This window comes from Vidua macroura, chromosome 9 (assembly GCF_024509145.1).
Source record: "Vidua macroura isolate BioBank_ID:100142 chromosome 9, ASM2450914v1, whole genome shotgun sequence".
In the NCBI taxonomy this organism is placed as follows: Eukaryota; Metazoa; Chordata; class Aves; order Passeriformes; family Viduidae; genus Vidua; species Vidua macroura.
The window spans coordinates 16,072,085-16,095,351 of NC_071579.1; the positions used below are offsets into that span (position 1 = coordinate 16,072,085).

General features: G+C 35.6%; 1 protein-coding gene across 2 annotated transcripts; it reads right to left on the reverse strand.

Moving 5' to 3' along the window:
- Nucleotides 1-40: 40 nt before the first annotated feature.
- On the reverse strand, nt 41-22,870 carry CCDC18 (coiled-coil domain containing 18). 2 transcript variants are annotated; one of them, XM_053985423.1, is made up of 24 exons: nt 22,666-22,870; nt 22,339-22,489; nt 21,644-21,811; nt 20,643-20,752; nt 19,652-19,780; nt 18,038-18,134; nt 17,199-17,320; nt 16,087-16,396; nt 15,799-15,902; nt 15,535-15,689; nt 14,809-15,029; nt 13,926-14,036; nt 13,181-13,312; nt 12,315-12,449; nt 11,575-11,652; nt 10,083-10,109; nt 8,571-8,738; nt 7,984-8,126; nt 7,379-7,542; nt 6,389-6,602; nt 5,738-5,837; nt 4,623-4,739; nt 4,046-4,190; nt 41-1,286 (listed from the first exon to the last, which is right to left on the reverse strand). In XM_053985423.1, the coding sequence occupies exons 1-23, from the start codon at nt 22,803-22,805 to the stop codon at nt 4,080-4,082; spliced, it is 3,207 nt and encodes a 1,068-aa protein (XP_053841398.1). In that variant the 5' UTR covers nt 22,806-22,870; the 3' UTR covers nt 41-1,286; nt 4,046-4,079. The 2 variants fall into 2 exon arrangements, with proteins under 2 accessions (XP_053841398.1, XP_053841397.1); XM_053985422.1 differs by having other exon boundaries at nt 42-1,286; nt 9,993-10,109.
- Between the last annotated feature and the right edge of the window lie 397 nt (nt 22,871-23,267).

A 23,267-nucleotide genomic window follows, 5' to 3' on the forward strand; every position in this document is an offset into this window, starting at 1 on the left:
AATTATTGCACCAGTCAACCTAATTCTAAGATTTTTCCTTTACAGTTATGTAGAGAAAGAAATAGCTTGATTTAAAACACACAGTGTATTTATTTCTGTAAGTAGCAGTGGTTTTTGTCACATCATAATTTTCACAATAGCAGAATAAATAATTTGACACTGCAGAAATACTTTAGATGAGTGTATCTTGACTTGTCAATGGTAGCAGAATGTGTGGCTGCTTTTGTAGAGCCACTTAATGTAGAACATTTGTGGAATGTGTTTACATAAAGTGAAAGAGCCAGTACTGCCCAAGGAGTTCAGCAAACTGCCACTTGCAGAGTTTCTGGATACCTCAGATAGGTTTGTTGGCTAAGACACACTTTTAATACACAAAACACTTAACTGAGGCCTGGTATTCAAACAAATACATTCAATTCTTTTCCTCTTCTTTACATCAAATAACTTTATTAACTTGATTTCTGAAGTATGACTCACATGTCTTAATGCACATAAATCATGTGTGCATTACTCAGACTTAGATTGAGGCCTCAAAAGCATATTTACAGTTTCTGATGCTCATGTAAATATAAAAGTGGGGCCACTAGCCATTCATACCAGCTTAATGTATGTAGCATCATACTTTTGGAAACCTGGAAATAAATATGTTTGAGAATGCATAGTTATGATGTGAATTTAATCAATGGGAATTTTTGTGTGGATTTTTGTTTGATTAAAAATATCAAAAGAAAAAACCTCAAGCTTTATGGCCCTGTCCCACAACCCTGTGCATCTTAAAGATACTGCTTGGAGTAAAGCAAGCAGGTTTTGCCAGTGTCTATGATCAAATCAGTGTCCCAGAACATCTTACAAACAGGTACATTTTAATAATATGTTGTGTCTGCATCACTACATTTGTACAAAAAAATATAAAACAGTCCCAAACAAAAATTGCTAATAAAGTAGTACCATTATGCTTTTAGTTAGAAGTGAGATATTAAACAAGTACATAATTTAAAAACCTTTGAAAAAGATGACATCTGAAATTAATCCCTACAACTTAAAATAAATTTTATTCTGAAGTATAAAAGATAAATTAATATGTTATTATGTGAAGGCAATAATCTCAATAACAGTTGGAAAAATAAAAAGTTGTCATCTGCTTCAGTACAAATAACTACATGCCTTATCTAGAAATACAACTTTAAAACATCCTCTTTGAATGCAGTCACGATGGCAGCAACAGCATTCTTGGGTTGCTTCTTGTCCAATGGGCAGCAGCAGTCTTTCCTTCACAGTTCTTGCACCTGAAACAAAATATATGGTTGCCATATCTAAATCCATTTGTACCAATATGTTACTTTTCATTATTAAACTTTATCTTACACATTCTAGAAAACTAACAGCAGATCTCAAGTCCATGGCTGCCATCTCAAATTCTAATTTATTTTATTAATGCATTTTTGTTCACCTTTCTTGTAACTGAAGTGCATTTGCTTTCTCAAAGTGCACAACTTACAAATTTTCCAATACCATACTAAGTTCCAGCAGATAAGGAAAACATTATGCAGAATATTTTTGAGAAGAAATTTTCATTTGCAAATCCTTGTAAAAATTTTGTACAGTTTAAATGAGCACTGTCTTTTGAAATAAGTCCTCTGCCATGAGGCTTAAGGTTTCATGTTGGATTGCACTGTTGTTCTTAAGTTGCTAACAGTTCAGGAAGTGTCTGTAGAAACCTCATCAACAGTATCAAGGTATCAAGAGGGAAAAAGCCTATGATGTCCACCAACACCAAGCAAGGAAAATAGCAAAACAAATGTAAGATGCATATAGAAGCAAATGCGGCCAAACACAGCATGTTTGAGGTTAGGGGGTTTTTGTTTGTTTCTAGAGCTTTACTACCCCTACCCCTCCTTTTAAAAACAAGTGAATATGCTGGATCTAATTACTCATTTATAGAAAAAATAGAGTTTTAGGTGTCTTTAGGATATGATATGCAGCAGCCATGTTTACAATAGCTAGTGCTGGAACACCACAAGAGACTATCAGCCACTACTATTTCACATCATATTATACTAAGGTTCTTGTTAATTATCCATCCATGCTTAGCAGGGTGCTTATTCTTTATGAGGAATGCTATACATACTGTACAGAAACACTTGTAAGTAGCATATAAGCAGCTTACAGCTAACAAATGGAAGATTAGTACAGTAATTCCTAGTTTTTTGTGCTATGCATAATTTTTTCTTACTTCATTTTAATACAATTTTACTTCTCATTTCAGAAGGAACTATGGTCACAAAAAATTGGTTTGCTGTAAATCCAATCTGCTTTTTTTTTTAATAAAGAAAATTATTTCAATTTCCCAGAAAAATGAAAAAAGCCATTCTTAATGTTCAGCAAGATATTTTCAGTTCCTTTATTTGGAATATTTACAGTTTCTAAGGGTAGCCGAGTGCTGTATTGTTACAAAATCTTCACTGCAGACTGAAGCACAGTAAGAACAAAGAATGAATCAACTGAAAACTCTGTGACCTGGTTATTTTATGAGTCCCAAAGGAACAGAGTGGACCAGAACACAAATCAACCCTACCAGCAATTCCTTCTCTGAACTAATATATTTTCTGTAATAAGCAAGGAAGGCAATGTATTAAGAAGAAAAAGAATGAGACAGACTGTACCCCTGGGCAAGACATACACACTGCCTCTCCACCCCTTTTCCCTAAATAGATTAGGCAATTTATTTTGTAGAACTAGGACAGAAAATTTCTGTGGAAGTCTGGTCAATCAGTCTGCAATGAGTTACTAATGGAGAAAGTGTTTTCTTACATTATGTTACTATACTTAATTTTTAAACAAAGAAGGAACCATATAATATTCTATATGGAGTCAGAAGCCCCCTGCAACACATTTCATGGTTTACACAGAATGTTTCCAAAATCCAGTGGTTTTTTTATCTACTTCACTACAATGAAAATAAAATTTCATTTCCTTATCCCAAGGCTTGGAAGGAACATGACCAGAGCAGGTCTATTTTCAAAGCCTTTCTTATAGCATTCTTAGGCCTCTTTCTATCTGGTGTTCCTTAACAAAAACAAGACAGTTTGTCTGGAAATAAAGAATCTAGTGAGCAGTAGTACAGGGGCAAGCTGTACAGGGGCAAGCTGTTTCAATTCTTTCAATTCTTTCTTTCAGAATCATCCCTTAAGAAAAGTTAGAAGTTGTTAATGATATGTGTGAAAGGTAGCAGCAGCCACTGTCCTGTTCTAGAGCATTATCAATAATCTAACAGAATTCAAGATGGAAGAGCTGACGTTGCTTTAATTTGCAGTGAAACAATCTTCATATTGATCTGTGACACAGCCAAACCCTCATGATCTAGAATACAGACCAAAGGCCTTTGGTGTTCCCACAAATGAGGCTTCTCTGATACCTCACCCCAGGGAAACAAACACATAAATGCAGCATAACCAAAGTGGCAGAGGCCACCTTGGCTTCGGTGTTTAGCTCTAGCTTGGAATCATCCTTGACTGAACTTATCTCTGCAGAAAGCCTGCTTATTTCAGATCCCATTTGTCCTTGTAGAGACTGATTCATGCACCAAACCAAAGATTTGCATAATTCACAAATTAGCTGTCTTCTCGAGTCCCTCCACAAGCTCCCATTCACTATGCCAAAAAATTCTCACTTCTCCTTCCTACAAGCTTAGTGGTCTTTGATGCAATAATTCTCACAAGATAGGTACCTAAGTCATAAGAAGCTCTCATCATACAGCATTTTGCTTTGTTTCATTTCAAGGAAGACCATATCTTCCATAGCCAGAAAATCAGGTCCCTAAAGATAATCAGTAAACAAATTTCTCCACAGAAAACAGACAATTAAGAGTTTGCCATTAAATCTGTAATTTTAAAATTATTAAACTAGTTTCACTTTAGGGGATAAAGAATACAGTGATTCTGGGAGAAGTAATGACACACTAAAGAGACACCATATAATTTATTCTAGGCAGTACAGTAATGACATTAAAATTGATAATTTGTTGTCTATCCAAGGTATGTTTTACCTTTCCAAGATCTTCTAGGCTATGTTGTTTTCTTTCATTTTTTTTTCTTCAGCTGATTTATTTCCTGATCTCTCTGGAGCAATTCAAACTCTTTTTCACGAAGCTCATCTTTAGAATGCTGGAGTTTCTTCTCTAAGCTCTTAATCTGAACAGAAAATGTAATTAAATCACAACCAATATTATACCAAAGTCAGAACAATTTTATTAAAAAAAAAAAAAACAAACCCACACACAAAACAAAACTCCCCAATATTGTAAGGATTAACCCTGACTTTGGACTCCTCTGTCAATTTTTTATTTTGTCTACATTTTCCTTTACTAAAAGAGCAGTTTGGGAGCCGTATCATATCAAGTGAAAATCGGTTTTCGTTTTTGCACTGTTATAGCCGTACAAAATTTGTAGTTTTAATTGACAAACATCTATTTTTACTGGTACATTCCTTCCCTCTCCCTACAATAAAAAAAGAGTTTTTATCTTCTAGATTAAATGTGGCCAGCTATTGTGTCCCAGGACCAGACACTCTCATAGAATTAGCTGCCCTTTGCTAGGGAAGCTGTGGTTTTGATTAAGAATTACCTGTTTATTGCATTCCTTAATTTCCAACTCTGACTTATCTAAATTACACTGTAATTGAATAATTTGTTGCTCCATTTCTCCCTTATGCTCACGAACTGTCATATCCAATTGTGTAATCTAGAAGTAAAAAAGGAAGAAAAGGAAATATTTTATTTTGAACTAATATGCAGATTTTAAGAAGTCATATTATAAACTATGAGAGCAAAGTGAATGAAATTAATTCTTTGTAGCCTCAAGAGTATTCTCTCAAGCAGTCAATATAAAGCTATACCCTAGTGATTTCATTTAAATAGTGGTTAAACATAAAAAGAAAAGGGGAAAATTGGGAAAAATCCATACCTGAATATGTTAGGTGCTCATATACACATAATGCAAACCTAGTTATCCTTTTCAAAGTAATACGTGTGGTTTATTATACTAATCCACCTTGTTAGGAAGTGCCAAATTTTACCAACCAAAAAAAAAAAAAAAAATCAGTTCCTCAAATGGTTCACAGGGTACTGTGGCAAAAATACATTGCAAGATCTGACCTTCTTACTTGTCAGTTCTTTCAACAGATTTATTCAAATCCCCACTCCTTCTCTCTGAACCTCAAATATTCTTGAAGACAAAGGTTGGTAACTCCTTCAGGAAGAGGCTTATAATAAAGTGACAGAAGCAGAATTTTCCCAGGATTGGGCATCAAATCATGAAGTCAGACCAAAAGTCTGAAAATATTTCAAGTGAGCTACAGAAATTTATTCACAACAAAGATTCAATTTCATATTTAGAGGCTGCTTTAATGTGAATCAGATACACTCCAGTGCAAACAAGGAAAGGAATCTATTAGCTCCAAGCACCCTTCAGCAGAGATCTTTCCTTCCTCTTAGCAAACATCAAGATGAGAACAGCTGCCCCATAATTTTATCACTAATGAAGAATCTTGGGACAGGTTATGGCATAAGGCTTCTGATCTTCCTGGTACAAAAGGCTTCAACAACATACAGCTGGTTTGAGGTTAGCACTGTGGTTGTAGGAACCAGTACAGTTTGAGACAATACATCAAAGCAACCAAACCTAGTTATCTCCTATATAGCAGGAATAATTGTCAGTAACATGCTTAAAAATTATCTCACCTGAGCTACTCTTTGTTTCAGTTCCCAATTCCTTTCTTTCAGTGCTTGGTCCATGTCAAGGAGTTCCCGCTTTTTGTCTTCAATTTCATCCTTGCAATACCTGAAATTCTCATGCATTTAATTGCTTAATACATATTCAGTTGCTTAGCTTCAAATATCCAGCTTGAAAATCATGATATCTATTACTTACTTACAGCATATTACCCTAAAGGTGAATTGATTGCAAGGAAACCAATCCAAAGAGAATAATTCTGTTAATTATATTCCAGGTGGGGAATTCCTAGTAATTTCATTATTCAAGTTATTTAATTGGCTATATCAGGATTCTTTAAAAAATAAAGTATCGTTAATTTGTGGTCAGAAAGGAAACTGGACAATTTGACTATTCTTATTATTACTTCTCAGCTTTAAGATTCCAAAAATAATTTCAGCAAATATTAAAACAGGATTCCCCAAAAAGAATTCAGCACCACTTTTCGAAATTAAAAATGAGCTGAGGATCTCAAGTATCAAGTTACGCAATGGCCACAAACCACCTAAAAATTATAGAGAGCTGCTAAGAACATTAAAAAACCCCACCCAAACTACTTGCTATTCTTAAGGAATAACCAACATAACTAAGTTTTCATGACAGAAAAGATACCAGCTCACCTGAGCTCAGTTGTGAGATCCATGATAGCAATATTCTTTTCCTCCAGAGAGCCCTGTGCATTCTGTAATGCACCTTGCAACTCCTGAAGCTGTGTTAAAGTGATCTTTAATTCCCCACAGGCATTCTGTAATGCAGATTCCAGTTCTGCTATTTTCTGTAAGGCTTTCCTGTGGCAAGTCTCACTTTGAAGCAGCTTATCTTCAAAATCAGTCACTATTTTACACACACACCACAAAAGAGAATGTTTAATCATCAGTACATCAGGGTCTTCATGCAACACCACTATCTAGTAGCACTTGTGGTCATAATAAATTTTCAGTATCACTATTTTTTAGGACAATCTAGAAAAACAGTGATTACTTACACAAAAAAATGTTTATGGTACCTAAGTATTTGCTAATTTTATTCAGTTCATAATCAACAATTGACCTGAAACATAAGGATATATCTAAAAACATCTGGCCAAGGAGCCAGTGCAGACACAGTGTAGTAACTGACCGTGTAGTGCTAGGAAAAGTGCAAACAGAATTGCTGGTATTTCTCTGGCTTAAAACAATGGTACAATTAAACTAAATGGAAGATGATGGATGGCAATGTTTGTTATTTCCACAGACTTGTGGGGTTTTCTGTTTGTTTCAAAGAGCTGCATTTTTTGAATATCATATGCCTTTATTAAAGCTAAGTGCCTCATTTGACTATTACATTAATAAGCTGCATTACCAATTTACATGGAAACTACTCAGTATTTCAGCTGGGGTGAAGGTATATACCACAAAAGTGAGAATTTGCAAAAGTATGTGAAAAATGTTTGTGATTTTTTTGGGTTGTGGGGGTGTTGTTCATTTGGGTCTGGTTTTGTTTGGGTTTAAGATTATCAGTGTTTGACCCTCATGTACTTGATTATGAAAGGGAGGGAAGGAAAAATGTCTAATACATACAGGGGAATAGTTTAATTAAAGGAAGCCTGAGAAACAAAATAGCCAAATTACCCTTATTTGCCTTTCTATTGAGCTCTGATCTTGCTTTTTCCAGAGTGATATCCAACTGATTTATCTGCAGTGCTTTGTTTGCACCATCTTGTTGTAATTGCACTACTTCTTTTTCCATGCCAGTAAGTTCATTCTTGCACTGATCCATTTCCAATTGAATCTGTCTAATAGAAGCAACCAGAATAAAATGAGCCAAGGAATAAAAAGAGCAACACGCTCTAAGACAAGTGTTTGTGAATAAAATAGAAATAAAAGTCATGTTAAGTAGGCTTTTCTTGTAATCAAAGCTATATTTTTTAAGACTAACAAGCTCCTGTAGAATGTACTATCTACAATTACAGGCAAGCTGATATGGTTATGATTTGAGCTGCTTTATAAAGTGCTATCTTGAGGCTAAGTAGGTTGCCAGGACATGCATTAATTCCATTGGAAAACTGTTCCAGAAAGTCATGCCTCTGCTAGTCAGAAGCTTCCCTTCTGATTTCCAGTCTATGCTCACAGAGAGACTGAAGTGTAAGCTCACAGCTGACCACCATTTCAGACAGCAAGTGTTCTGATCCATATGCCCATGTGCAGAATACACCTCTCATTTACACTCAACCTACCTGATTGTACAATTCAGTTCATCCACCTTCTGTCTGTTTAAATCTGCTTCCTGAGCAGCTAGGCACAGTTTCTCCTCCATCTTTCTCAACTCATCTTCTGCACATGCTTTCTGCTTCTGAAGCTCTTTTTCCAAATTGGATACCTATTGAAAATGACATTTAAAGAGTAGTTTCAAATTGCATACCAAAGAAATACACATTCTTGTCTTGCAACTCACATGGGGAGAGCTTTTACACAATGGATTTCTTTATAGTCTGTATGCAATTTAAAACAAACTTTGCACATGTGAAAGACAAATAATTTCTACTAAATGTAACAAGATGCAACTTTCTGAATTTAAATGCACCTATACTTACCTGCAGTCTAGGGCTTGATTTTCCAAGTATGCTACTCTAATGCTAACTAGAATTTTTGATAGCTCAGAAGCTGGATTAAGATAAAACAAGCCACTAAACTCTTTATTTTAGATATATCAAAAATAATTATCAACTCAGATTCAAAGAAATATTCAGATTTTATAGGTATTATGAAAACATAAGGCATTTAATTTTCTCTATATATGTAGACACTTCTCATCATACTGTACCTGTTTTTCAAGTTTCATTTGATTATCTTCCAACTCCCCATTTCTAATAGTTTCTTGCTGTAACATTTGCTGCTGATGATGCAAAGTTTGTTGCAGGAGAATATTTTGTTCACTCATGTCCTGAATAGTCTGACCTTTAATTTTTATTTCTTTCTGTAAATAATGAAGCTAAAAAGACATTTATTTCCCATTACAATAAAACATTTTTATTTGCAATTGCATCAGCTATTCTCTCTTAGTGAACACAGAATCACACTTGTGATGAAATAAAATTTTTGGGTCTGAATTTAGTTGCATTACAGTTTCAACAGTACACAAAAGATCTCATAATTCATCGAGTTATGCTCTATTCAGTGAGGAAAGTAGTAACTTCTCAGTCAGTCCCAGGTTTTGATTCTTGCTTTCTAAACATAACTTGTCACTATTTTAAAAACATACATAGCAGATTTTAGCTAGAACTACTTTTCTTTCTGCCAGTCTTTATTTCTCAGAAAGTCCTTGTTTTCCCCTTGAGATTTTGTTCTCAGTCCTCCCCTTTATTTCTTTTTGCTTGTATGACAATATTCATTCCAATAAAAAATAGAATTTTGAGTGCCTAACTTGTTTTATGTTGACTAATCTGGTTTCTCAGTGGTGAATGCCAGAGGGAACTGTTCTGGAAAAAAAAAAAAAAAAAAAAAAAGGGGGAGTGTTCTTGAAAAAAAAATAAAGCCTCACTTTCTACTCTTGATGTTGATGTTTCACACAGGATCCAGTTCCTTCATATGCAATATAGGAAGAGCAGGGTTTAGGGCTTAGGAAGCAGCAGTAAATATCACAGGTTTACGTGTGACACAGACCACACAACTTCCATCAAGCTAATCCTGTACCGGGTCCAGCAACCTCCACTTGACTAAAGCCTCTCTCAGCAGGTAGGCCAGCACTGACATGATCAGCCTACTATATAATTAGTTCACCCACAAATAAAAATTCCTTCTAATACTTAAAGTTAACTCTTTCTCACTTTCAAGTAGTAGCAGAAAGTATGATAAAACTCAGGGTCTAGAAGTAAGCATTTTTTAATGCCCAGGACTTCTTCCCCATTAAGACAGCTGAAAAATAGATCAATTTTGAGCACTTAAATTTATATTACAATGGTCCTCTCTCAATTTTTTCCACAATAAATGTTTTGTTTCACATTATTCTGATTTTGTGACTTCTTTCAACAATTAATTTATCTTAGTGCTTCTTTTCCCTTAACTTACCCCATGTTTCTGAGTTACGATTTCCCCTTTACCCTCACAAAATGTATCATTTTCCCCGTTTACTTCCCATCCACATGTCCTGTTGCAAATTTTGGCTGTCATTTCCCAAACTTTTAGATTAAATCAATCATAACAAGAGTTCTCTCCAATACAGAGGAGTTATAAAACAACCTGTTACCTCTTCAGACCTTTCTTTCAGCTGATTTTCAAACATCTCCTTATTTTCTTGTGACTGACTCAAATACCGTGCAACTTCTTCCTTACATACCTTTAGTGCTGACTCAAGTTGTTGTACCTAGGTGAATGCAATAGATTATTTCAAATTGTATGGCATGGTTTGTATTAACTGGTCTAAAAACTGTATTAAAAGACAGCTTTGTGTAAAACATCAGAAAAGCTACATTTTTATCATGTGAGTATTAAAACAGTCATGGAAGATTATAGTAAACTTTAAAACTGAAATAATCTTCAAAAATTGAAATTATTTGTGAAATTCAAAATTATCCTTTAGACTGTGTTTATATCAGATGAGACTATCAGTTATGAGAAGATATGCCAGCATTTGTCAGTAGCTAGAATTTAAAAACATAGGGTCAATGCCAAATCATTAATCCATCATTTTTCATTACATATAGAACTGCATAAATAAATTTGGAGTCATCATCATAGGTGAGTTGGCACACATGTTTTAAAAACAAAACCATTCAGATCTTACTAAAATTCTTTTCAAAAAGTTACCAAGCAGCATGATTTCCCTTTCTGCACTGGGGGACAGTGCCTGAGTTTCACCAAATGGGAAAGGAAGAGCTTTGAGCAGTGTCAACACTGTCAACCTATTTTACACTTTTAATGCTCATTTGGGTTTGAGTAATCTCTTAAAAATACCTTATAACCTTGAACTGGTAAAAATTATAACAAACAAACCCTGAGATCTTAAGGCATAGTAATAAAGCTTTTCTTAAACATTTGGTTTCAATGCTAGGATTTCTCATCAATAAGAATTGTGCCGAATTTAGTTGCAGAATGTCTAATTTTTTCAATTTTGCAATCAGACTGACAGTTTTCTAAACTATGTTGGACTTTGTATCTCTGTCCCCAGCTGATTCAAGAGCTTTTTGGAGAGAAATTACTATGTGTCTTAATTTTAAGTCTCTGGAAACCATTCCAAATACTGCAAAGCCACTTGGATAGCAAATTGGTCCTACACAAGCTCAGAAAAAGCATGAGAACAGCCAAGTCCCCAGTATATCCTGAAGATTTAATACTTGCCTGGGGTAAATCCACACATGGCCCTGGTTTATTACAATCCTGTTACAAGTGTTGCATGGAAAATGTTTATCAGGCAAACACTAGGAAGAGCTAGAGATGGCTAAAAACAGGACCAACATTACAGTATCACATATGTCTAAAAGACATGTCATATGTAGACCAAAAGCATATGTAACATTTCCTCTATGAAAAAATGTTGGACTTTAAGAGTACAATAAGCACAAGTTTGCCCTATTTGTAACTACAGTGATTGCATTAAGCAACTATGCATTGCATAATCTCTTATTGTAGGTTTCACCATACTTCTTTTAATTAAAAAAGAAAAAATAAAATGAAACAGATAAAAAGTAAATACTTCAGATAAATGACTTCTGGAATATTTACTTAAGAAAAATTAATATAAAACAGTTCTACTATTAAAGATAAAAGGAAATACACCGTTACAGCAAACTTTCAAACTATTATTTGAATATTACAGAGATCTTACTAACTTTGATTTTTTCTTCTGTTAACTGACTTTCCAGCATCTTCAATCCTTGATCTTTCTTGACATTTTGATTTTCCATTTCCTGTTTTTACAGATATTTTTATTCAAGAGAGCCAAATACAAATATTACAGAACATTAACCTAATGTTATAAAGTTATAAGTAATTCAATAAAAACTCATAATCAGAATCAGGAAAAAAATGCAAATCAGTATCTAAAACACAATTGCTTGCATAATATATTTGTGTACATAATACTCTGAAGTGAATTTGGTTGCTGAGAGATGTCTCTTCATATTCTGCAGCAGCAGGCATTATTAAAAGGAATAAAACATTATCATACTAGAATACTGTTGGTTTTCCACATAGTGGAGGATTGATGCAATCATTCTTTATCCAGATCTCTTTCCTTTCATTAGAGAGATTGTCCCCGAGGGGCAATCCAGAGGCATAAAGAGAATGCGAAGACAGAAAATACTGAAAGGTCATTAAAAATTGTACATAGTAGTATATAGATTATAGTAGTAACTAGTAGTATATATTATATACTATATACTAAATAGTATATAGTAGTAGCAGCAGTATTGGTGACTACACTAGATTCAGTAGATTACTCAAACAAGAATTAAGAAGCAAAACCATAAACATCTTTCATTACCCCCAGTTTTTCCATGTATTTATGCTTTCCATTATTTTTAGTCACTTGCTTGATTTTCATTTAAAGAAAGTCAAGAGCCAACCTTACCTCTCTGTTTCCTATTAGCAGCACATCCAATGATTCAATGTGATGCTGTTTGTGTATAACCTCTTGTTGTAAAATAGATATTATTTTCTCTTGTTCAATGAATTGTTGATGTTTCTTCTCCAGTTGTGTCCGAAGCTGTCCATAAGTAAATAGCAATTTATTATTTTAATAAAAATGTATTAATCTAAATATGTGATTCAGTTCTATTCACTCATCATTTTTATAGTGAAAATTAAATACATTAATGCCATCAGCAGTATTGCACAGTCTAAAAATTATCAAGAAATCCCAAGCACTTAATATCTTAATTCCAGAGGAGAATAAGGGCAGACAGAGTGTAATTGTCTGTCACCAGCCAAGACAGTAAGACATGCATACATTCTTTATTAAAAGATGAGAAGTTTCTTAAACAGCTAGAAATAGTCACAGTTATATTTCTAATCACATGGAGAAACATTTCTTCTCTAGAGACTGAAAAACCCCCAGGAGTTCTCCCTGAATGCAGATGCTCATAAGGCTCAGTTTGGCAGAGGTTCAGGCAATGAGAACATTTTTAGAAGCTGTCATGCTTTAAACCCAGTAGGCACTAAAGCTATACTTTTTTTTTCCTATGTGTTTGGAGCAAAGAAGAGTACTCTTCCTAAGTCCTTATTTCTCTTCAGTTGAACAGGATATGAATATTTCAGAGGGAAAGTTGTATAGCTAGTTAGATGGAAAATGTAGTAAAATCAGGGAATGTAGAGAGAAGAAAGATCTTTTTACATACTTTTTTAATGGCTGTGTCTCGAAATTACAAGACAGCTTAATATAAGAAAAAGTTACCAAGTATAACACTCATACATACTACCACACAATAAAGGTCTTACTAGAGCAATTTGTTTCTCCATTTCTTTGTGCTGCTCAAGGTGAAGCAACTTTTCATTTTCAAAAGCAGAAGTTATTTTCTCATGCTCTTCACTGATAGTTGTTTCCAGCTCATGAATGCATCTGTTTTTTCCCTGGGAAGTGGCAACAATAAAAGGACTTAATAAAAACATTTAGCTGTGATATTAAGCTATTTGATCATCTGGTTTCAAGACTTCATAAAGGAACAACAAACAAAATTCTGAAGTTACACAGAGCGTGTCATCTCGAAGGACATCACACTTATACCACAGGTATGGAATGTCAGTAAATGCAGCCACTAGAGAGACAAGGTGTCTGCCAAGATGGATTATGGCACAGATAACTCCTGACAAAGACAAAAAGAAATTCTGTGTTCATATGGATAGATGGAATCTTTAAAATGCCATTTGAAGACTTTTTAATTTACAAATCTACATGTATTTCACTGAAACAAATGGCAAATCAACAGGGCCAGATCTTCATTGCATATGTGACCACAAGGAAAACGTAACATGTTCATTAATGACTTGCCACATTCAAGGGCAGGGAAAAAAGGATGTTTTATTTCAAACAAGATTCTGTTTTTAAAACCTGTGTTCCTAAAATCTGCACAGATTATTTAGCAGATCTGAAAGTCCACACATTTTGAATACAGGAAATACTACTGTCAAGTTATACTTTTATGTCTGTTTAAATAAATGTGGTTTCTCACTGAGAACATTTTACCATGAGCTCCAGTTCCAACTCTGTATTTCTTTCTGCAGCAGTGGAATAAGCAATAGTCTTTTCTTCCAACTGTTTCTCAAGTGCAGAAAGCTGAGAAGACTTCTTTCTTATCTGAAATTAAATATGGCATAAAACAGGATGTAGACAGCTGTTTCAGTTTTAGTCAAATATTTGTATGCACTTTCTTATCACCAATTCCATTTTAGCTGCTACTATAGTATTCTTAATAAACTGTTAACTATTTTATTTGTTGAACTATTATATTTTATTACTTACAGAGAAAGATTTAGGACAATTTACCTACAATTTATCCAATTAATTATCAGTGAAATAGCTTTACATATTTATAACATTTACATTCATTATTAGGAAATAACTACAGAGCCCATTATGCTGAAGTCTATAAACACATTAGCACCAGAATGGAAACATTAACAATTTAATTTATTCACCCTAAGAAAAGCTGAAGCTTAAACTTTTTCTTTTGTGACTCTCTGGTAATGATGTTCATCTCTGGCAACTACAGTAACATTTAATGAGGAAAAATACAACTGTTCTTTCAACCTGATTCCTAGGATTACCCATTAATTCAACCATACCAAAGCAACAAGACTGTGCATATTTTCCACATAACAAATCAAAGTAGTAGCAGAAAAGCCTACTGACTACATCAGCTTTAAAACAGTATTCCTGACAACTAACAAATTAAGATTGCTAAGCTTTTCTCATTGCTGAAAAGTTTAGTTTAAATTTTTCTCAAATTAATCAGATTTTAAAATTATTATGGCAATTGCAATTTTTCCACAACTATTGTCTTCACTCTCTTTGATTACCAAACTGAAGAAAAAGTGGCATATTCTTTTCAGTGCTATTTAAAACTTACTTCTCTCTCTAAGCTACTAGTTTTTGAAGCCTTCTTCAATAGGTCTTCCTGTATGATTTGAAACTGACTGGTTCTTTGAGCCATGCTGGTCCTCAAGGCAGAATTCTCATCATCTGCTTTTATCAGTTTAGTGTGTAGCTCTTCTATCTCTTTCTGGAATTTTTGCCTCACCTTTTCAAACTGTTTGCTTATAAGTTCCAACTGTTGACATTTTCTCCTCTCTCAAAGTAGAAAAAATAAATTTAAGATTAATTTATAAAAAAACATGCAAACCCATAATGTAACTGAATGCAGTGACTCACGAAAACAAACAAAAATCCCAACAAAACCCCAAGAAATAAACAATCATCATATAGGTGCCCTGATGTAATTTTAAGGAAGCAGTCCTAGCAGTAATGACAGAAGCAATCAGAGAAACACTGTAACACCAGGATACAGAGAAAAGAGTCAACAAAAATACAGAGATTTTAGCACAATCTGCAAAATGAAAAAAATACATGGTTCCATTTCAGCACAACTCCTAGCTCAGCTATTGCTGAACGAGTAACTTAAGCAGCTAAAGAAAGAAATATATTGTGTCTGGAGAACACGACAGTTTCCAAGGTGGCAAAATGTTCCCTGTTCAAACAAAGCATACATGCTGTAAAACAAACTTGAACCCTTGCAGAACATTTCTGTTCTGTGGATTAATAAGATAGAACTGCACAGCTATGTCAGCAAGCTTACCTCCTGGATTTCTGATCAATTTCACAGGCTCTGTTTCCAGGTCACATAACTTGCTGTTTTCTTCAATACCGTTAGAAAGATGCTCAGCTCCAGTACAGATAGTTAAGTTTGCACCAGGCTTTTGAATTTCTGCTTCTTTCATTGCCAGTTTAATGCTGTTATAAAGAAGGAGACAGCTATTTAACATTCTTTCTGCATACAAATTCTAATAGCACCTTATTATCTGCCCAGTCTTGCCATAGTTCAGTAACCAGAAAGTTATACCTTAAGTCTGCAATCAAAGGTTTACTTGATTCACCACAAGATTCAGAGGTAGCTTCTTTTGCTGAGGAACTCAATAGATGGTGTTTGAAATGATGCCATTTAAACTAAAAGAAAACAAAGGTCAATGAAAAAATAGCCTTTTATTGCTTCATAGCATCCTTAATTCATGCGTTACACTGGCATATAAATTTTAAGACACATATACCAGGATATTAAAAGTTTGGACAACTCAATCTTTAAAATTATTCAAAACATAATACACTGTTAAGACTACATCAGTTACTCTACCTCTTCAGGTGTACTTAAAGACAACTGAGAAATAATGGTTTCTAGTATGTTGAGCTCTTTCCTTGAATCCTCTATTTCTTGACAACATAATTTCAAGTGGTTTTGTTGCTCTGCAGTAAGTGCTCTCAGCTCTTCATTTTCACTTAGTAGGGCATTTTTCTCTTCAAGTACTACTTCTTTTTCAGAAAGTTCACTCTCAAGCTTGATGATCTTCTGATCAGACTGACTCAGCATTGATGTCATTTCAGTGTTCTTTGCCTCTAGAGCTTTAATTTCTTCTTTTGTGTTGTGATTCTCTTCCTTTAATTGCCTAAACAGACATATAAAAGCTATTTTCATTACTAGGGGCAGAGACTTACTGAGGAGACTCAAGCTAGTGTAAAGGTGTTCATACACTACCCGCTCTTGCCAAAATGGCCTAAAGAAGAACAATTAAGACAGGAATGTGAGTGTGGACAAAGCATGTAAATTGAATAACCCCAAAATGTCTGTGCAGGTGTTTGTCCAAACCTAACAATTCTAAAGACAATCAGCTGATGGTTGTCTACCTTCATTAAAGCAATGAGGGAATTACCAAAGAACTTCTGAGAAAAAGGGGGCTTCAGCTTGAAATGAAACATACAAGAAACATAAAAACTTGTAGCAGTTGGAGTTGGGACAGAGAGCAGTCAAAACCAGGCTTGACTGTTCCATAAGCTGCAGTCAGCATCACAACCTCCACTGAGGCCTGAGTGCAGCCTCCCCATCAGATGCCAAGAGTATCCCTCACTGCAGCTAGGGACTGACAAGGTGGTGTGCAACAGGCAGGACCCAGGGGTGGCAGTGCAGGGCACACCCAGGGCAGAGCAAGGGTGCACAGCACAGCAGAGCAGCCCATGGCCCTCAGCAGCAGCCAGAGGCCCCAGGAATCAGCTCCCCAGAAGGCTTGGGGGGGCTTCTTCCTGGGAACAGGGGGCAGCACATGGGATTAAAGTGTTTAAAAATTCGTTACAGAAAGTAAGTAGGAATGTATTGAACTATATGAACTGAGCAGAACATTCACAGTGACAATTGCTACATGCAAGTTCTTGTAAAAACACTGTGCAGAGAATTTTTAAAAGCCTTTGTGTTACCTTAGCTGCTCTTCTAGGATGTCTAGATCCTTTCTGTAGCTGATACACTTTTCAGTCAACTTCTCTTTTTCTTTTTCACAATTAATTAAACGTTCTCCCAAGACTACTTCTTCAGCTTTAGCCTTAAAAAGCAATTTTTTTCATTATTGTACAACAATAAACTAAGCTTCCATGTCAAGAGGCTATTTAAAAAAAAATAATATGCTCTTTCTGATAAGTCAGTAGATAATACTATTGCTCACTATTGTGAAGAGGAGAGAGGCAAAGAAATTTTCTTTTTCTGTCATTTAGGAAACAAAAACTTAATATTTTAGGGTACATTTGTGGTTGGCAACCTTGTTCCACAAGGAAAGAAGTCTAACAAAACAAAAATCTCTCTAAGAGCTAACTGTATTTTCTCCTCCCACAAGGCAGGAACAATTAACAATTCTGATCATTGGAACTTTGGGAGATGACTTCATTTTCATCTTAGCTCTTCTTCAGCACATGTTTCGTTGAGCAGCTTATATATATGGAGGAAAAAGTTTTTAAAGGATCTTGTATTTTTAAAATGTAAATTTCCCAGCTGGCAAGCAGGAGACATAAGAAACAGCAGCAGTATTAGGATACTGCAAAGATGCAGACTCCAAAGATCCAGACTGTGCAAAGACAGTGTAAAATTACAGAACTGAATTTATCACTACAAACAGTTGCTCATCCTGTCCCATCTCTTTTAGGACTTTGCCACCAGCAAGTGGAAACAACTGACTCACTGATGAACCTGTTGCTATTAGCTGCCTGGCCTTTTAGAAGAAATGTTTTATCATCATGGCAAACACAAGTGAAGAAAAAACTCTCACCTTTTCTAATGTTTCAGTTATTTCTGCTTTATACTTCGTGAAAGCTCTTGTCAGCTCCTCCACATTCAACAAAGCTTCATTTCTTTGCTGTTGTGCTCTGCCAAGCAAAAGATGCAAACCAATTTTAAAACCCACAAACTCCAGCCATTAATGTAACCATCTTCTCCAGTTACTAAAAACAACTACTACAGTCATTGCTCCAGGTACTTCCTTTCTTCTTCCAACTTTCCAAGCCCCAGATATCACGAGACTCTGCTCCAAGAAACAACCCAGACTCCCCACTGCTTCCCTCTATCACTCCACACCCCTGCCCCTTCCCCTGTCATTACTCATTAGGGAAGAAGCTGGCAGAGTAAGCTCAGCACAGCTCAGGTGTGCAGCCTGTTCAGGACAGCCAATATGAGCACACAAGAGTTCCTGCTGCTCACTGAGGGGCTGGCGTGGGGCACTGCCTCTTCTAAGTACAGCCAACCCTCAGATCCGTGTCTCTCAGTCTGAGGACCAGTGCCCATTTGGAGGTGGCAAAAGTATCCAGAGAAGGGGAGAAGAGCATTTCAGAACAACAAAATAGCATTAGGCTAAAGCACTTCAGTTTGCCTGCAAGTTGTTGCAATTAATGATTAAAAGTAAACCATAATAATTGTTGATACTAACCATACCATCATACTTAACACCTGGCAGAAGCTCAGCTTTTCTGAAGTACAAAAATATTTACATTTACAACTAGTAACTAAGTACAGCTAGTTCCAACCCCACATGCTCTGAAGGATCAGCAATTATAAAGCAAAACATTTCTTCAACCAGCAGTGCAAGCCCCACAGTATTTCAGGTTTCCTTGCCATAAGAAGGTTAGAGGTAATTTCATGGGTAGAGGAAACAGTCAAACAAAGAGTTTGCATTTAAAAGGTTCAAGAAATGCTTTCCCAAGCCATTAATTCATGTCATTTTTTGCCCCAGGTAATGCAGTTAAATTAATAAAGGTAGGGATCTTTTTATTTGTTCCATTCACTTCTTTAACATTACATTTTGGAGGTGATAGGAGTGTTCATAGCAACTTCCAACAGTGAAATTCCCTAACCCTCTCAGCAGTGACAGAGCCACCAGGCTAAAGGAGGCAATAGGAAAGGGAAATGGGGATTGAGATGGAATTACAGCACCCTTTTCAACAGAATCACACAGACAGGTAAGATTAAGGATAACACAAAAATGTTCTCTTGATTAAGTTGTTCTTTATCATTTTCTCACACCAAGGAATACTGCTGAATACCAGCTGCTGAGTATACACTGCAGGTTCTTGCAAGACAAACATAAACATAATTCAGGAAAAATATATTCTGGACACTAAGCTTTCCACTGCAGTACATGCATTCTGAAGGAAAAAAAACAGCTGATAAATTGGTACTAAAGTCAGCCTGCAACTACCAGCTGATCTCAAGATTTTAAATATGCCCATTTAAATAATCAGTACCTTACCACAGAATTTCCCCTTTTTTTTAAAAAATAACATTCTAAAACAGAAAAGTAATTTGTTTCCACAAAGCAAAGCCCTGCCAATGGAAATAAACAATTATGCTCTATTATTCTATGTTCCATTTATTAAAATTAGTTAGTTACCTCTTTCCTTGCTTGCTTTGTTCAATTAACTCAATTTTCAGAGCTTTATAGCCCTTTTGATATTTTTCCAATGTGTGTTCTCTTTCCATTGCAATTTTCTGATTTTGACCTAGTCTATCTTCTGCATCTCTAGCAAATAAACAAAGCATAATAAAAAATAAGAACTTTTTGTAAAGAAAATAGATTGCTGTTGTTCTTTAGTGCATACAATGTTCCAGAAGTGCTAGACAAACATGCTATAACTCTCAAAGCTAGGTTAGGAGCACCCATAGTCTGCAGACTCCCCAGGAGTATGTCTGCAGTCTGGAGTGGTATCTAAGACTTATCAATAGGCACCAGGTGTCACAGCTGCCAAGGACCAGAGAGCTGACTTTGTGTCTTGAGCTCTGATCATGGAAATCATATTTTCTCTGCCAAGAGGTGTGACTGGAAAAGAACACTAAAATATAAATTTAACATAAGTATCTTTACTCTTTTTTTTTTTTGTGAAGACGGACTACTGAAATATTAATTGAATATTCCACAACATGAGGTTGTAAGGCAACCAGGTATGTCTTCCTGACACCTCTGAACAGCATTTATATCAGTTTTATTTGGCCATTTGCCTTGATTAATGTATTCATGAAGAAAGAATCCTTTATGTTACAAAGAACACGGTCACGTTCAGAAATATGTATGCTATGTATGTTACAAGAGTATATATGTGGTCACGTAGCAAACAATCACCCTACCCAGCTGTAAGGGCACATTCCTATTCAGCACACGTTACAAACTGGTTGCTTTCACCAGTCTTTATTATTTTTTCTCAGTTTCTTGAAGTACATTCAGCACAAACTAAACTATGTTCCTCCTCCTATAAATGGCTCTGAAATGGAAGTTTCAGACCTCAGATTACATGACCCACACAGTACCAGAAATTATGTCATCCCTAAAAAGAGACTGGACGAGCAGGAAGACAACAATAAAATATTGATTTAAAAGTACACATTACTTCAGAATTTTATCTTGAGCTGAAACTTTTGCTTCCAAATTTACAATCTGTTCTTTCAACTTCGGAATGCTGATTAAATGTGTAGCTAAAGCAGCCTCAAGATATGAAATCTGAAATACAAACGTATTTAGGGTTTCATTAACATTTGCACGTATACAGGTGAGAAAAAGAAGAACAATCTGCTTACTGAATGACAGTGCTCTTAACCCACTGTAAATTATGTTTGTTCATCTACACCACCTTAACTCAAATTTTCTGCTCATTTAACATTCCTTCCAGTTCTAGTGTGTTATTCTGTCTAGCAAAATTATTTCTTTGTAGGTTGACCTTGTCTCTTGCTTTTCCCAAGTTTATATCCAAGTACTTCTTCTTTCAGTGCCAGGCAGTCAAATATTTTGTTTATGTATTTATTTGTACTGCTTAGGAGATAACATTTCTCAAACAAAATCCACTAAGCATAGCTATGTTTTATTAATATCATATATGAACCAAATAAAACAACACAGTTGTCCTGAAATAAACCTGTATAGACAAGTGTAAAGAAAATCAGTAATGATTTATTAGATACAATATTCCCTAACTCATCTTCACTTTTTTCAAAATAGCAATATTAATCCAACCTAAGAGATCAACTACTTTCATTTCCTAGACAATTCACTTCTGTGCCATTATTGTTCCCATTAATATCTCAGACACATGAATGTACAGTACTAAATGCATTGCCAAACTATCTTCTTTCGTCATGTATTTTTCATTTTGTGGCTTAGTGTCTTTAGACTAAACTTTGGAACATAAGTAGATGGAATTCATAATTAATATAGTTGTTTTGCCCATGGAGAAATAGATTCCAAACTATTCTGTCCAAGAGTAATATTGATTATGAAATATATACTAAATATTAAACAGATTAAAGTACGACAAAACCCAGTACATTCTGCTTGGAATTCTAAACTCAAAAATCATGGTCACTGAGTGTCTTGGGGTACACTAAAGATACATACTTTTGTTTTTGACTGCATCAATTCAAAGTTCATTGTTTCCACTCTGTTCTTCAGGTAGTGATTCTGAGAAGTCAAAGATGCATTTTGCTCATTAAGGGCATCCAACTGCTCCTGAAGTTGTTCATTTTCTTCCACAGTTTTATCCAAAGTTGTGGATATAGAGTAAGACTAGACATAAAAATGTTTGTATATATATATAAATATATATATAAACACATCATAGAATCAAAAACAGTGTGGGTTGAAAGGGAACTTTAAAGGTCATTTACTCCAACCACCTTGCAATGAGCAAGGACAACCTGAGGTAGATCAATTTGCTCCAAGCCCTGACCAAGCTGACCTTGAATCTTTCCTGGGAAGGGGGACCTGTGGCTGTGCTGCATCACCCTCATGAGTAAAACACCTGTCACATCTAATCTAAATCAGTTGAAAATCATTACCCCTTGTCCTATCCCACAGGACCTGCTAAAAGCTTTGTCCCCATCTTTCTCACAAGCCTCAGGTACTGAAAGGAGAAGCAGAACCTTCCCCGCAGCAATGTACTCAAGGGATACAATGTTTAAGGAGCTTCCTTGACATCATTGCCCCATTCTACAGTGTATCTACTCCAAGCCCAGCAGCCAAAAATGTTCAAAAACATAGTAAAGAATAGGAAGCCAAAGTAATAAAAATGAGTAATGAAGAAAAATATTTACGTTGCATTTTCTTTGAAAATCCTGGTGAGATGTTCTCCCAGAATTCTTCCTAGAGCTGGAAAAGCCTTGGCAATCGTAATTGGGCTGTACAAAGTCCTCCAGAGGGACATCTGGGACCTCACTGAAGCAGTGGCCGTAATGTTCCCTTGTACTAGGGTTTGGAGGGAGAGCAAAAAGTCACTACTGCTTTTTTCTTTCTTAGGTTGCTCATAAAGACCAGTCAAACAAAAAGCAGAAAAGGAGCTAAACACAGTAATCCATCACATGGAATACGACAGAGTCACACTACAAGAGACAGGAGGTTCTCCTTCCCAAACATGCTCATACCTGGAAAGCTCTTTCTCTACAGTTTGTAGGTTTTTTTCAGTTCTCCTCAGCTGATTCTGTAGTGACTGCACATTTGCTAGCAGGTCGTCATCAGCATCAGTTTTAGAGCACGTCCACATACTACATTCCATTGGTAACATGCATAAGGCTAAAGTAATATTTAATATTAAAACTGTTACATGGGCATGGAAACTATTTGCAAAAATAAAAGAAAGGAAAGGAGAAAAAATACAACAAAGAAAACACTCAATTTCCAAATGTATACAATTCTTCTTCCTATGTTCACTAGATAAAAGTAACAAATTTTCTCTATTGTGAGGAGTTCTGTATGCACTCATGAAGTACAAAAAGCTTCATGACTTGCCATATATGAAAACTGGAAAAACCTGCTATGCATTATTTGCCAAAAAATTGTCACTCAGCACATCCCAGAGATCTGGCAGTCCCGCGCACCTGGCGGGGAGCCCGAGAAGCGAACGGCGCACAGCGAATGCGCAAAACTTGCCTCGCTGCCGGTGACCAGCGCGACGAGAGACGAAAGCGAACCGGCCCCGGGCGGACGGGCAGCACCAGAGCCAGGGCAGGGAGCGCCGCAGGACCCG